The sequence below is a fragment of the Hemitrygon akajei genome, chromosome 16, assembly GCF_048418815.1.
Source record: "Hemitrygon akajei chromosome 16, sHemAka1.3, whole genome shotgun sequence".
Taxonomy (NCBI): Eukaryota; Metazoa; Chordata; class Chondrichthyes; order Myliobatiformes; family Dasyatidae; genus Hemitrygon; species Hemitrygon akajei.
The window spans coordinates 34443277-34460258 of record NC_133139.1 but is presented as its reverse complement, the minus strand read 5'-3'; the positions used below and the strand labels follow the sequence as shown (position 1 = coordinate 34460258).

Below are 16982 nucleotides of genomic sequence, written 5' to 3'. Positions count from 1 at the left end.
GTTGCGTAGCGTTTTAACATTTCTGCTGCAGTTGTCCAGCCCTGTTGGACGGACACTTCCTTTCCTCACTGATCCAGCGTTGTGTATTTTACATCTTTTTCACGAAAAGGTGATGCGACTGCCTGACGTCAATTTCCTGCCGCTTTCTCGGTGAGATTGCGAATTGGAGGAGGGGAGATCGCGCAGCCTGGAATTTGTCAAGTTCTCTCCTTATATAGGCAGGAGCGCACTGGGCGGGCGGGGCAAAGGGTTTGGCTGGAGTTGATCAAAAGGAGCCTATAAATTTCATCTCCTAGTGCACGGAGTACAGCGTACAGTGCAGGAAATACAGTGCCACAACATGTCACATTCCAGCAAACAGTTCAATAGTGGACCCTCGTACGGATTAACAGCAGAAGTCAAGAACAAAGTAAGTTTAATTTTTTTATTCAGCATGTTGCTGCTGCTTTGTACTCTGATCTTGAGTAACTCTGTGAGTGGGTTTCAACCAAGTTTCGGTTTACTGATAAAGTGGCTTTATTTTTATGAGCTGTGCATCTGACATTTTTTTCCAGCAGGTCGGGGCGTTGCCTTTGCCTCTTGCTGCGAGACTAGATAAGTTGAAGTCATTCTATCTTCTGGTTCCGTATAACTGGTTCTCAATACCCGCAGTAATTCCCGGGTCAGTGTATCTCCCGCTCTAATAGTTGGGAATCTTTCTCCCACGTGTGGTGGGCGGTAACTTAAAAAAATAACTTTTATTAGAGGCGATACATCACCGGAGTTCAATAATGTTCGAAGTTTTTCCGCGGCGTGCGTATGCTGCTTTGAGGAACTGAGAATGTGAATGTGAGAGGGTGAATGTGTTTGTTTCCACAGTTACTGTTTTTTCCTCTGTGGCTGTTGCATAGAAAAGCTTTCGGATGTAAGCAGTTTTATCTCCTTGTGCCGAATTACTGTGGAAGCACAAGAATTAGTCTGCTATTTTTTGATTTGATCACACGTAGTACTGGTTGAGGTGGCATAAAGACTTCCGTGCTCTCTGAAATGCTATCACCTGAGGGGCAGGCAGGAACACAGATAAGTGTTTCATCCAAAGGCACTCTCTGAGCATGTTTCAACTGGTGATGAAGACGAGCCCAGGACTGGAATCCAAAGTAGGGTTGGACTTAATGCAGCGTGCTCAGTGCTGAATTTTGCCGTCTGAATTCACTTGTGAAGGTGGGAAACCTGGAAGATGGGAAGATGTCAGAGACTGAGCCAAACTGCTTTGTAAATAACCAGCTCTCCCCCCCCCCCCCCCGCATCAAATACTCAATCTACAGACTTGCTAATTCTTTCAATCAAGGTCAGAAGGCAATCCTAATATTGAAATAGAAATGGGAAATACAGGGCAGGCAGCATCTGGGAGGGAGAGAATTAATGCTGGCTTTTTGAGATAACATGATGTTCTGTTTTTATTTCAGATATCCTTCATCCACCTTTATTTTATTGGCAATCTAGAAATAATTCGTGTTTTCAGCATTATACCTGCAGGAACTTGATGTGATCTTGATTCTTTAGCCCACTTCACAAGTTCCTCTGCACTGACAGAGCAGTTTCTACAGATATTACCACATTGTGCAAATGTGATAGTCACCAATCAATGCATTTGGTGTTTACACCTGCTTATAAAACTTCTACTACTAGACATCCAGCAGTCAGTTCTGAGGTGCAAATTCTCAACTTTAAATTTATTCTATATTCTTGTACATGCAGAATGGATTTAGTAATTTGCTGCTGGTATGATGAACAGCAGCCTTTAGGTCTGCCCTCCTTAGTGCCTAAAGCAATTGTGCGTCGGTCAATTTTTGATGCATCGTTTCTGATTCCATGTACAGATTTTCTGTTGTGAACCTGTAGAAAAAGTAGTTATGGGGGAGAAAAGTCACATTAGATCTGAACGTGTTTTTGGTGTTTGGGCAATAAGGGACCACTGTCTCCAAGTGATTGAACTGCCAGACAGTAAGAACATGGAGAGTGGTATTAGCAAAAAAATATAGTACACAATGTCCATGTTGCATTATTAGGTTCTGTCTGCTATTTAAATACTTTGCTTCTCTCCGGAAATTTATTGCGCAGAGTAAAGTTCATGGATGTTAACTGATCTTGAGCATAATTCTATGAATAATTGTTTATCAGAATAGATTTTTTTTCTGGGGTGGTTGGGTTGTGCATCTGAGTGCTGCTAATGGAGCTTCCAGCTTGCCCATGTGATATCAGCAGGTGTCCACAGCTCGCCACTGGTGAGATTTTCAACACCTTGGCCTGAGTCATACCTGTGTTCTGACAGAATGAAATTTTTCATAATGCAGAAGGATCAAACTGAATTCTGACTCAGGAGTCGGACTATCAGCTGTTTCAGGCTGCTCCAAAACTCTCTGACAAGCAAATTCAAGTGAGGCTGATCCACACTAGCACTCCAGCCACCAGTTCCCCAGGAGCTTTCAGCTGCTTCCCCTGAAACTGCGGTCAGAAACATCGGAAGAATTCGCACTGAAAAAGAAATCGGTCTATATTTGTCAGATTGGAAATAAGTATTTAACAGAAAAAAACTGCAGAGGCATCTGATAAAACATGCCCCTCAGCAGTGTGTAGCTACTAGTGTTTTTTTCTCTGCACTGATCTTTCTGTGGAAGCTCCAATCACTCTCTTTCAGAAACCTTCTCATAGGATTCCTGTGATCTGTCTCTGCTAACATATGCCACGTGTGATCGTTTCCTGCTCTCTGCTGCACCAAGAGAAGCTCTGTTTGCAAAATGGAGAACCTATTTTTGATTTGTGCAGTTTTTATATTTGCATCTGGATTGAGCTGCAGAGGAGCTTCCCAGGGAATAATTGTTCATAGAGAGGCCTCGCATTGACACCTTCCTGGCAGGGTGTACTGTTGAGTGGGAAGGTTCTTCGGAAGCCTGGACAAGTTCCTCTGCCATCCTCTTCCCATCATTACAGCATGCACTCATTCTTTGCCAACACTCCCCAACGGCTGAAGGAGTAATGGTTCTATTGTGGGACTTTGTAAAAGCTACTTCCTGAAGTTGGAGCTGAGAAGAGGGTCTTATTAAGGCAGGAAATTCCACACCTAAAACAGCGGCATTACATGAGGGAACTAACTACCTTTTAGCATTGTTTATTTTGAAAGGCCATTTGAAATTACGTCAGTGGAGTTTTATTGCTGGAAGAGTCATGGAGCTAAATTAGCGGGCCATTTTCCTTAATGGGCAGGATGTTGAAATGCATTGTGCAATGGATGGCAAACATAGGTCCCCCTGTTTATGACCCTGCCCATGTCTCATTCTAAGCCCAGTCCAGCAGTAATCCATTTTTAAAGCTTCAGTTTTCCTTCCAGCCCAGGGGGTCATATCTGAAGCAACACACAATCTGCCGGAGGTATTTAGTGGACCCAGCCTCATCTGTGTGGAAAAAGGATTTGTCTGTGTCTTAGATAAGGAAGAAATACCTGGACTGGGTCAATACTGGGCATATGTGCAATACTTATCCCTCAGTTAACATCACCAAGCAGATAATCTAGTCATTCTTGAACAAATACACATATTGTTTTTTTCATTTTGGAGAAGAATTTGAGTAGACTTCAGTGATGATTTTATCCACTCAGTTCTGTTACCATCCTTGTGAAATTTTGCGCAATCACTTGAGCTTCGGACGGCGGTGTTAGCTGTGAGGAGGATGCTAAAAGGATGCAGGGTGACTTGGATAGGTTAGGTGAGTGGGCAAATTCATGGCAGATGTAATTTAATGTGGATAAATGTGAGGTTATCCACTTTGGTTGAAAGAACAGGAAAACAGATTATTATCTGAATGGTGGCCGATTAGGAAAAGGGGAGGTGCAACGAGACCTGGGTGTCATTGTACACCAGTCATTGAAGGTGGGCATGCAGGTACAGCAGGCGGTGAAAAAGGCAAATGGTATGTTGGCATTCATAGCAAAAGGATTTGAGTACAGGAGCAGGGAGGTTCTACTGCAGTTGTACAAGGCCTTGGTGAGACTGTACCTAGAATAATGTGTGCAGTTTTGGTCCCCTAATCTGAGGAAAGACATTCTTGCCATAGAGGGAGTACAGAGAAGGTTCACCAGATTGATTCCTGGGATGGCAGGACTTACATATGAAGAAAGACTGGATCGACTAGGCTTATACTCACTGGAATTTAGAAGATTGAGGGGGGATCTTATTGAAACGTATAAAATTCTAAAGGGATTGGAATGGCTAGATGCAGGAAGATTGTTTCCGATGTTAGGGAAGTCCAGAACGAGGGGTCACAGTTTAAGGATAAAGGGGAAGCCTTTTAGGACCGAGATGAGGAAAAACTTCTTCACACAGAGAGTGGTGAATCTGTGGAATTCTCTGCCACAGGAAACAGTTGAGGCCGGTTCATTGGCTATATTTAAGAGGAAGTTAGATATGGCCCTTGTGGCTAAAGGGATCAGGGGGTATGGAGAGAAAGCAGGTACAGGGTTCTGAGTTGGATGATCAGCCATGATCATACTGAATGGCGGTGCAGGCTCAAAGGGCCGAATGGCCTACTCCTGCACCTACGGTAGTTTCTATGTTTTCTATGTTTCTAAATTATTGTACATAATTCTTAAATTATAGTCTTAAAAATACAGAAGTTAATCATGACTTCTCAAACTCTTACTGTAGAGGTGGATTCTGCTTTATTTTGTTTCAATGCTTCAATAAGTTAGTGCATTTGAAAAGAATAAGTTCTGAAAACTTCCCCATTTATAAATTAATATAATTCATCGCTATCATTTTATAAACAGGAAATGATTTGCAGATCCCAGCAGTGACAAGGGTTTATGATGAAATTAGAGAATGTGCAGGAAATGTGTCTTGAATGACCCAGCTATATAATGCAGATGCTTTTCCATTGAAATCCCATGGACTTTGACTTCTAAATCCATCTGGCTTTGTGATGGGCTGAGATTGCCAGTTTTGGTTTCAAATATTCCTGGAGATCTCATCACAAAAACAATCCAATCTTAATCTTATTTTTGCCTGACAATTTGAGTTTCCATCTTGTTTTCTATATAGCTAATAGACTAAAATACCAATCAAAAATGAATAAGATTTTTAATCTCCTTGTGAGTTTTCTCCAGAGTTGTTTGCATCACTCTCCAGGAAACTGCCATAGCCCTAGGTGGTTGGGAGTTCAGAAACTAGAAACGTTACCACAAACTCTGATTGCCACACCTCTATGTTATATCTGCAACAAGCTTGTGTAAACTACTAATGGTGCAAAGAGCATGAGTTTACATTGGTGCATTAGTATTATTGCTCAGATATCCAGTGACACACCTGCCCAGGATCACCAAGGTGCATGTTGTGGGGCCTGTTTGTTGTATTCACCTCCAGCACCATACTTCAATCAGTGGGCTCAACAATACCCACCTTATGCTTGTGTTAACTTCCCTCAATATTTTGCTTTGGTGAATTCAGAAGTCATGTTCCAAAAGTTCAAAGTATGTTTATTATCAAAGTATATCCTATATACAACCTTAGGATTTGCCTCCTTATTAGCAACCACAAAACAAAGAAACCCACAGAACCCATTTTAAAACAAAAGAAGTCCATCAAACACCCAGTGTGCAGGAAAAAACAAATCATGCAAACAATAAAAGTGAGCAAATAACATTCAGAATTGGAGCTCGCAAAGGTGTGTCCACAGCCACGAAGGTAGTCATAGTTGATCCAGGAGCCTGTTAGTTGCAGGTCACTGCCTCAGATTAGCACAGAGATGAATTAGGCTTGCGGAGCAGCGAGCTGAACACCAGCTCGTTCGTCGTCTTCAGCTTCGTCCAGCCCTAAGGCTCTGACCTTTTCAATCTGGCCCAGTGCTTAAATTGGCCAAAGCTCAGTTCAATCTTCACTCTCGGACCCGAGCCCTGCGCTTTGATGTTTTGCCTCACTTCTGCCATCCTGAATCAGCTCCGAGTCTAATCCAGCAATGGACTAACATTGGCTCATTTCCCCGCCACCTCAATTTGGCCCTTCAAAACCTCCGTTCACACTGCAAAAATGCCACATCATGTAGGCAGTTCAAAAGCTCAACTCCAAAAGAGAAGTTACAGGCTATTGACTGCAGTGATCATTTTCAAGAAAAAGTGTGATTTGTAACATAGTTAATGGTTGTGATTGCTGCCAGCAAATCATTGCTGTGCTTCCACCAGGGCCATCTTCGGCTCTAAATTGTTAACTGTTCTCAAATTACTCAGTAATCCTGAATTAAAGTCAAGCCCAATTCTTCCATGAAGAAGGATAATAGCCATTCAGTTTACAACCTGATGCTACTTGCATAAAGTGAAAGCAGAGGCTCACTCAAGCTTGTCGCTTCAGTATCACAGCCGATCCTCGACAAGTACTTCTCCCACCTACTACTGGACTCCTCACTGCTCAGAAATCTATCAGAAACAGCCTTGAATATATTCAGTGACTGAGCGTCCACGCCCATCTGGGAAAAAATTCCAAAGATATTTATGACCCTGTGTGTCGAGGGGGGATGGGGAGGAGAGAAACTGCCCCCTCAGAAGTCCTTTAAATGTCTCCTCTCTCAGCCCCTTAGTCCCTTGCTCTTGACTTCCCTGCCCTGGGGCAGAAGACACTATTTATCATATCGACGCCCCTTGTAATATTAAAAAGCTCTATAAGGTCACTCCTCTACTTCTCATGTTCCAATGAGAATAAACCCTGTCTGTCCAATATCTCTTTATAACGACAGCCCTTCGCTCCAACATCCCGGTGAATCGCTTCTACACTCTTTCTATTGCTACCACATCCTTCCTGTTGCTAGGATATCTAGAATCAAGGATCCCTGCCTCAAAATTAGAGGCTTACTGTTGAGGACAGAGATGAGAGCTAATTTCCTCAGCCAGAAGCTTTGTCAAGGGGGTTGTGATGGTTTAATCATTCAATGTATTCTGAAAGGAGATCAATAATTTTTAATGACTGTGACTTTTGGGCATGGGGCTAAGTTGTGGGTAAAGAATTTGCTTTTACTGGTTTCTCCAGTGACCCCAGAGCAGTTCTTCTGAGCCTTTTCCCTGCTGATCCAGGCTTGCAATGAAGTAGCTATTCATTATTTTTATCCTTCATTAGTAAACTTTGTGTTTTTATATATATAAACACACACATACATTTCCCTCCGGACCCTGACAGCAAATGCGCATTGCAGTATTACAGAAGCAGGGCCCACAGTCAGCTGTAGGTGAAACCCAATGGGTCAGGCAGCATTAGTGGAAGGAAATGGGTAGTCAGTCATTTGGGCTGAGACCCTTCTGCTGGGCTGGAAGAATCTCATGATAGCCAGACACATTTCCATTGATAAACCACCCCCCCCCCCATGACCTTTTCTGTCCTTTTGCAGAGTTCAACCCCTGCTAGTTGAACTTGAAACCCTTCAAGAGGTACATCCTTCAGGAGGCTACAGGACAAAAAGCTGGTGGATTCTGAAGCAGATGAAGGGAGATTCATTTTCACTATACTGCCAAGTAAATTTTTTTGAAAGAGTGTGCTTTGTTCCTGATCTCTCTCTGCAGAAATGGTTGTCAGCCTTGCCTGTAAATTGTGGGGACTTTTTTAAAAAAAAATTACCAGGGAACGGTTAGAAATTCTGAAACAAAAATAGAAAATGCTGGAAAGTGAAACAGGATTAACTTCAGTTCAAAGACTCTGTCAGGTCTTTTTGTTCTGAAAAGTTAACTGTTTCTGCCTGCACAGATGCCTGGCCTGCAGAAATGGTCTTGCATTTTGTTTTTATATCAGATTTATAGCAAGTTCAGTTAAGATTTATGGTTTTAATGTCTGACACTTGAGCAGAGGTGATTTTTACCCTTCTTTTCATTTTGAGAGCAATAACCTATGTCTTGTTTGAATACTTTCTTTTACCTAAACATCCTTGTATGTTAGCTTGACAAGTTTGGCTTGCTTCTCACACAATGTGAGTCTGCACTATTCAAGGCTGCATGCGAGTGTCTGCATCTGATCTAGTCAGTACTGTTGGGTATCTTCCATTTTGTCATCATACTTTACAGATATTCTCTGGAGTTGACACTAATAGGAAATGCAAGCTTCCTGGGTGCTGACTTCTTACTGGAAAATGATTTGTTATTTAGTAGCTGTAAAGGGGAAGCTTGTTCACGGGTTTGGTAAGTGGGACAGAAGACAGTGATTATGAGAAGGCATATTAACCACTTATTTATTGACAAACAGCAAAACATTCAACCAAACATCTAAGTCAAGAATTCCCCTAAGCCACCCTAAGTCACAAAATCTACTACACTAAACTTCCAGCCACACTTCGAACTCAACAGGTACTTCATTAAGTCTCCCCAAGTTGCACGACTGCAGATCTAACCATTCCACAGATACTTAGCTAAGTGTTCGCGTGGGCCCTCCTTTAACTGCAGCACTTTCCCAACGGATCTTCAGCACTGGTTGTGACCTCAGGGTGAAGAGGAGCCCCAGGAGACAAAGGAAAAAGAGCGAGTCTCTTGCACATGTTATTCTTATGCCCCTGAGGGGCCTGGAACTGGACACCAAAGCAGCCAATGAGAAAGATCTGCTGCATCCCACAAATGGGCCAATCACCAACTGGCATGGTGGAAGTGGCTTTCAACTGGCAAGTAAACTAACTCTTCACATTACAGTAGTTTTCTGAAAGTATCTGGCCAATAGGTATTGCCAGGTAAAGGACATCATGATTCCAACAATAAATTGTGACCAGTAATTCCACCACATCGACATCACCCCAATTGCAATATCTACTTGGCATGTCCTTCCAGGAAGATTTCTTGAATAATGCTCTTCAATGGGCACTCTACTACAAAAATCTATTTTTCCTTTCGTGATTTCTCATTTCTGTGACACCGAGGTTAATTTTAGCATCTACAACTCCCTCCCTGCCCCTTTGCTACCTCCACCAGCACATTCTGTGCCAGCAGTCCTGCAGCCAAGTCTGTAGAGAGCAGAGATGTTGGCTACAAGGGGAGCATTTCCTGCTTTTGTCTGGCTGTGTGGTTTCCTCAGCCTGCATTGTGTAGGTAGGTGTTCCTAACTGACGTCAGCCTGTGACATACCTCAGTCATAGCACATACTTCCTCGAGTCAGAAGACTGTTGGTTTGAGTTGCACTCCAGTGCACTGAAGGAATGTTATATTACAGAAGGAGACAATAGGCAAGGCCCGACCTGTCCTAATGGGTGGGTCTGCCCCCACCCTGTACTCTGGCTGAAAGTTATCCTCCGCTAACCTTGTTAAATGAACATCCGATCATTATCTCATAGCGCATTGTGAAACTCCTGTGTATGTGATGGACACTGCACTTTCTACATTTGTGACTAAATTTCACAGGTACTCAGTTGATTATGCAGTATCTTGGACGCCCTCTAAGTTGTAATGAGATGCAAGAAATTTTGATCTTTTATTTCCTCCGCTATGCCACACAATTGTGTTGCCTGGGCTAATTACTACACAGGCGGTGGCCCATGTTGGTTCCCGAGTAGCAAATCCCCCTCAGAAACAAAAGCCAGCTTTTAGTTACATGCAACAAAGCATTAATTTACATTGTAGGAAATAAAATTCAAACATATTGCATCCCCTAGGTCAACAAGCTCAAAATTGAAGTTGCATTGATGATTATATGCACAGGTACAATGAAAAACTTCCTTGCAGTAATGCCACACGCACTTAGCTATTGTATTTGGTAAGTGAGCTATGGTGAGTTGTCCTAACGACAATGAATATAACTTTACCAATGGTTTGGTGCTGGCTGGGTATGTCCCAGCATTATCACAAATTTGGGTTTATAATCGATGTTCCATGCCTAGTAGCAAATATTGAGTGTGAGTGTTATCAGAGGTTTGTTAGGAACTGGGGGAAAGTCATAGATTATGGCAGATGGGTTGGTGGCCAGTGTGGCTTCTCCAGCCAAAGGGCCAGTTACCAGCTGTATCTCAAAATAAATTAGGCAACATCAATGGAAAGGAAAGAAGTCAACATTTCAGACTGAAGGCCCTTCATTGAAGTGATGCAATGATGCTACTGCCTTAGTACCTGGGAATGTGGTTCAGTCCTGGCCTTGGGTACCCTGGATGTGGAATTTTTCTAATTCTCCAGTGACAGCGTGGGTTTCCCCTCAGATACTCCAGTTTCCTTCCCCTTCTCAAAGATATGCAGGCTCAACTTTATAAATTGTTCCTAGTGTAGAAAGATTAAAGGAAAACTGGTGTGGAGTTGTTGGGCAGGAGAGAGGGAGAGGGGGACTGGGAAATAAAAGGGAAATGGGATAGCTCTGAGAGATTTGATTAGCTGAATGGCTTCCTCTCTTTGGGAAATATGAAATGAGAATTGATGAAGGATTTTTGACCTGTCCTTTCTCTACAGATGTTGACGGATTTGTTGAGTGTTTCCAGCAATTTCCTTTTTTTAAGATCTCCAGCATTCTTTGTAATCTGTTTCTTTCATTCTCACTGTGGGTAGAGTTCCAGGGTGAGTAATCAGCAGTTATGCAGACATTGGTCATATAAGCTGACACAGTAAGAGTCAGCTGGATCACTAACGTGAAGAGAAACTGGGAGTGAACGTGTCCAAGCCTGCTCCTGCCCTTGCCTTTTCTTTGCATAGGTCCTTTAGGAACCACTAAACCTAGATTAGAATCAGAAGCCCTTTTTAAAAAAAAATCACCCACTTTACCATCACAGCCTGTGGTTGATGGCAGTGTTTTCCCCTCAGTGGCCAATTTATTAGGTACACCTGCACACCCTATTAATGCAAATATCTAATCTGTCAATCATGTGGCAGCAACTCAATGCTTAAAAGTATGCAGATGTGGTTTGGAAGTTCAGAGCAAATAGCAGAATGGGCAAGAAATATCATCCAAGTGACTTTGACTGTGGAACAATTCATGGTGCCATCCAGGGAGTTTGACTATTTCAGAAACTGCTGATCTCTGGAGATTTCTTGCACAATAGTCTCTGGGGTTTACAAAAAAAAATCCAGTGAGCCTTGTTAATGAGAGGGGTCAGGGGGAAATGGTCAGACGCGGTTCAAGCTGACAGGAAGGCGACAGTAACTCAAGTAGCCATGTAGTACAACAGCAGAGTGCAGAAGAGCATCAGTGATCACACAACACGTCAAACCTTGAGGTGGATGGGCTATGAATATACACTTAGTGACCACTTTATTAGGTAGAGGAGGTACCTAATAAAGTACACGGAGTATATTTTATGCTTCTCAGCTCTATAGGACTCAGACCTACAACGCACTGAGGGAAGGGAGGGAGGGAAATTCTCTTGTTCATTGTGCAGTGGAGGCTAACATTCAGAGGAGCTGTGGGAATGTACCGATCAGTTTCAGATCCCGGGGGTTTAGTTGTCACTGCATAGTGTGAATTCCCTTTCAACTGTTATGTTCCAGTCAGGATCCCAGCATGTTCAATGCAGTAATGAATTACCTAAATTTGGAAATGCTACAAGGGCAGAAGAATGAAAGAGGAGGTGGAATGGACTAGAGGAGGTTTAACATCTTTCTTTTGCTCGGGCAGCTTTTCCCGAGGAGCTGTCTTCAGTCAGCTGAGAAGTAAAGGCTGTTGATTTTGTAGTGGAGTGATGTGAGTGAACCTCAATCTGAGTTCTCTGGCCACCAATGTGCCTTCACCTGAAACCTGGAATTGTTGCTGGAATAGGGTGTTAAGATCAGGAATCCGATAGAATTTGTTCTTCCTACAATCAGGAATCTACATCTTCCCCGTTTTCCACTGTTCCACCATTAGAGGCAGTTTCTTCAGATGTTTGGGTCTTGTCCCCCGGGAATTTCTTTCTAAAATCTCCCTCAACTTTTTGTCTGTACTCTAGGGATGGAGCAGTACTTTCCCAGTGTTAGGGAATTCTTCTTAGGTGTAAATGTGGCTGAGCGTGTTACTTGATGGCTAACTCCAGGCCCTCTTGGCTCATCATATTTGGTGCCTTAATCACAAATTGGAAACATTCATGACATTCTCCATTTTTCAAAATCTGTGCTAAATTTCCTTTAACACGGGGAAATAATGTTAAGCAAGGTTCTGTTTTTAGCTCGGTGTGGATCACTCACAAGTATGGAGTAGTGTTTTGTAGTTTAAGCTCTTTGGTGACTCTCCAAACAATTATCTACAGTGAAAGTTATTCATTGTCAAACACAGGCGTTTTCAAGATGCATGCTGGAGGGAGGGAGAATATGTCAGGTGATCTGTTCAGTGTGAGCTCTGTGTGGTAGCTGGGTGAGGTAATGCTGCTCTCATATTACATGGTTTTGTGGCAACATTCATCATCATATCTGACTTTGCTAAGTTCCAGGCACCATGTTCCAGACCCTGTGCAAGTAAAATTTCCTGCCAAATGTCAATGCACTCCTCCTCAGCCTCCAAACCCACCCACCTCACTCTTTTGAAGTTGAAGTTTGTCATGTGTTTTTTTTTACACTCTCAATTCGTTCTTTCTTATCTGCAATTCCTTGACCCTTTTTTCTCTATCTTTTGAAATCAACAGGCTCTTAACCCAAGCTTCTCTTTACTCTTCAGCATGATACAGCTATATAGGACTCTGGTCAGACCCCACTTGGAGTACTGTGCTCAGTTCTGGTCCCCTCACTACAGGAAGGATATGGAAACTAAAGAAAGGGTGCAGGGCAGATTTACAAGGATGTTACCTGGATTGGGGAGCATTCCTTGTGAGAATAGTTTGAGTGAATTCGGGCTTTTCTCCTTGGAGCGACGGAGGACGAGTAGTGATCTGATAAAGGTGTATAAGATGATGAGGGGCATTGATCGTGTGGATAGTCAGAGGCTTTTTCCCAGGGCAGAAATAGCTAACATGAGAGGGCACAATTTTAAGGTGCTTGGAAGTAGGTACAGAGGAGATGTCAGGAGTAAGTTTTTTACTCAGAGAATGGTGAATGCATGGAATGGGCTGCTGGCAACGGTGGTGGAGGTGGATACGATAGGGTCTTTTAAGAGACTCCTGGATAGGTACATGGAGCTTAGAAAAATAGCGGGCTATGGGTAACCCTAGGTAATTTCTAAGGTAAGGACATGTTCGGCAGAGCATTGTGGGCCGAAGGGCCGGTATTGTGCTGTAGGTTTCCTGTGTTCTATCATCTTGATTTACAAGAGTCAGCAGCATCCTACATTTGATTTTTAAAATGTAATTTTTAAAATATAGAATCTTCCTCTGGGTATTTCACTTTACACGAGGGAAATTTGCATATGAAATATACTGTCTCTTCTTGACTGATAAAAAACAGGTTGCACTTAAACTGAAGGGTGGTTCATATAAAATTCAAATGTTGAATTTACATGAAGCATTGGGGCAGCACAATGTGTAAGCCAGAGAATTTCAAACTCTTGCTCATCTCTTGGTGAGATTGATAAAAGCCTGTTTGAAAAAAACACTGCAGCTTTTAATAATCTCCATCCACGTGTAATAGGTGCATATTCTTTCCCATGCAAGTGTAAGATCCACAGTATCTATAAGGGATTTGGTTAAGGCTGGGCTAATCATTCATTTCACTTGCATTTGGAGTGTTTTCAATTTCTTCTGCTTTGTTTTGCAGAACAAGCTTTCAACAGCTGCCAAGTTTAGCTTTGTCTAAATCTCTCCAGAATGCAGCATTCAGCATTAGCTAATATCCATTCAATTACTTTAAAATTTCCCCTTAAGAACTTGTGTTCGTGCTGGAGGCATGAGTCACAGGCCCCTCAGAATCTAACACAAGCACCCGTTTTCATGTTGCTCCTCAGACCTTGACTTCCAGTGACCTTGTGGTAGAGAAAGAGTCAATATGGAACAAGTGATTTATTTTTATCTAATCAATACCACATATCTTCTCACTCTAAAGAGGGGCAGCCCCTTAAATCTACCTTTGGGAAATGGGCATCATTAGTCAGTCAAACTTGTTAGCTGTTTCTTCATTCTACAAAGGTGATACTGAATAATCATATTGAACCATGCAGCTCAGATGGTGAGGAGATTCCTACAGTATCATAGAGGAAGGTGTTCTGCGACTTTGGGTGTGGTCTGCAGGTAATGGTGTTTCCATGTGCTTGTTTTTGTCCTTGCGGATATCCTTGGTGGATTTGGGAAGTGGCATGGACATGAAAAAGAATTCCATGACGGATATCTGTGTCAGCACTAACATCTGTTGCATCCAGGGCAAAAGCTGTCAGAGAACACAATGTTTGTGCTGAGCATAGCACCAATTTAAAGTAATTTATCTGCACATATTTGGTCTTTATCCCTCCATTTCGTATCCGATAGGTCATCTCCACACATCTTTCTAGTTTTGTAGGAAGAACTGCAGCAAATTATACTGTTATGCAGTTGCAACCTTAAATTCAGGTAAATCTCCCAAGGTATTGCTCCTGGTGTGAAGCCTGTCCCAGGTGTGGGGAAAATAATTAACTTAATGATTGTATAATTGGTAACTGCACTAACTGTGTATGCTGGTTTCTCCCATTCCCTTTCTGAGATGCCTGTCCATGAGCTGCTGTGAGTTGCAAGAGCAACATCTCACATTCCACCCGAGTTGACTCCACAACGTGATGGCACGTGCAACAACTTCTCAAACATCCATTAGTTATTCCTCCTCCTCTTTTTCCATTTTCCATTATGGTTCCCCTCTCACCCCATTTTCTCCTCAGCTGCCCATCATCTCCCTCTGGTTCCCTTCCTCCTTTCCTTTCTTTCATGGTCCACTGCCCTCTACTATTTTCTTTTCCCAGGATCATGACTTGGTATAATTGGTAACTGCACTAACCAACAGGGATTTCAGGACCCTGGAGAGGCTTGGGTATTCCTGAGACCCTAAGAGTGACGTTGTTTGGAGTTTAGCTATCAGGTGCTTAGTCTCTGGTAGGGTCACCCTCGGGCAGAAAGATTAGTTGGGAGGTTCCAGCCAAAGAGCAACCCAACCGAGACCTCAGTGGTGGAGCTGGTGGAAGATGATGACCCACCACAGTAGCTGAAGGCAGAAGGAAAGCTGCAGCAGTGAAAGGTCCTCAGTCATCTTACACTCCGTACCACTGGACTCTGACCCTGACCTGTCAAGGACTGTGTGGTGGCCGCCTGAGTATTGGTCTCCCCATGTTAAACAAAGTCACACAGATGCATTCTCCATTGAAGGAGTGAATACGTGGATCCCAGATTGACTTCTGCAGCCCTCTGAGGACCCACCAATAGACAACCCATTATACTCGACCCGAGTGACGACTCTGCTTATTATAGTCCTTCTTCAGCCCTTTACCTCTGCCACCTATTTCCCCCTCACCTGGTTTCAGCTAGCACCTGCCACTTGTACTCCTTCCCCCCCTCCCCCACCACCTATTCTGGTTTCTGTCCCCTTCCTCTCTAGTCCTGTTGAAGGATCTCAGCCTGAATCATCAACTGTTTATTCTCCTCCATAGATGCTGCCTGACTTCTTTGTTTCCTCCAGCGTTTTGTGTGTGAAACTTTATCTAGTTAAAGCACTCAGAGCTCCCAATGGTGAATAAAATGAGCTGATTGTTGTACGAACTACATGCCTGTTCATCCAGACAGTGGAGGTAAAAGACATCAGATGAGAATTCATTTAGTATAACAAGGGCACTTCGATAACACTAAGAACCTCCCATAAAATTCACATTCAAGCTGAAAACAATCCATGTTATTTTCAACAACAGTCTCTTAATGAAGGTTAATGACTGACAAGAGAACGCCCATTGTCAGTGTTAACTGATAACGTTAAGTGGAGCTGTGGTGGGAAACACACAAAAGGGTCTGGGAAAAAGACAGCCAGAAAGTAAATAATAAGTGACATTTATATCCTGTCATATGTTGACAATTAAGTTTAACAGTAGCACAAGTCACCAATGAATGAATTAAAAGGAATCTGTGGTGTTCTGTAGTGCCTCTACCAAAAAGCCACACCTCGCTGTGAGCTGAGCTCAGGGTGTTAGTAGGCTGACAGACCTTCAAGGAGGCACTCTTGCTGAATCTAATCTTGCATTCTGCCAAATTCCACAAGACTCCCTCCAACATTCTCTGTGTAATATAAAAAAGTTGTTCCACAAGAAGAATTTATCAGTTTTTTTGTACCAAATGAGTATGATGTTTCAATTTTCTAGTAAATTTTCTTAAACAATCAGTTTTAGATCAATTTAACTGTTTACACTTTACACAATTCTACTCAATAATCTAGCATTCTCTATCACTATTTTATGGAGTTAAAAAAAACTATCAGATCAGTGACATTTTGCCCAAAACTTACCAACTAAACTGAGGGATAAAGATTAGTAGCATTTTCTCTTTCTTTCTGTGAGCAGTTTTCCCCCACCCTGTTACTAGAGAATGGAGCCCTGATTTTCTCTGTACGTCAGAAGCAATAGCGTCTCAGTGTGGGGCAGGTCGGCTGTAATGATCCACTAGTGGTGGCCAGCATATCATCAAATCAGGATAGATCTGGAATCCTCGTGGTCTGTGGGACCCAGTTCCACAGCAGGCAGTGTATCACGTCATTGAACTGTGGAAAATAGAGCAGAAGTTGTTTAGTTGTATTTCATATAATTCAGTAAAGCTATTTGCTCTCCAGTCCCCTGGCTTGCCAGGTGATATGTACTGCTCACATTGCCCACTCACTGGGGCTTCTGTTCCCACGTTGTCACTCTGAGATCTCTTTGAAAATGTGAGGTCTGGTGGGGCATTAATAAACTAAGATCTGATCATTTGGAAAGTCTGCTTGCTTGTCAGCACCAAAATCCTGACGTGCCGGGTTATCAGAGTTGTGCTGCACTTTATAACTGTCAAGGTGGGCCACACGTTACGGCTCTTCAGGTAACAGAAATATGCTCATGCACAATTTACAAACCCGAGACACGAAATAAAACTTGCTGTCACTGAATTTAGATGGTAATAGAAATAAACAAATACAATCCTTTTTTCAA

The 16982-nt window shown here is 42.7% G+C and overlaps 1 protein-coding gene across 1 annotated transcript in view; it reads left to right on the top strand.

Moving 5' to 3' along the window:
- The first annotated feature begins 239 nt into the window (after nucleotides 1–239).
- cnn2 (calponin 2) overlaps nucleotides 240–16982 on the top strand; it is a 30149-nt gene continuing 13406 nt past the window's right edge. The window contains exon 1 of the mRNA XM_073068674.1: nucleotides 240–409. Within this exon, the coding sequence (XP_072924775.1) occupies nucleotides 341–409 (69 nt within the window). The 5' untranslated portion in view covers nucleotides 240–340. The remainder of the gene's footprint in view (nucleotides 410–16982) is intronic.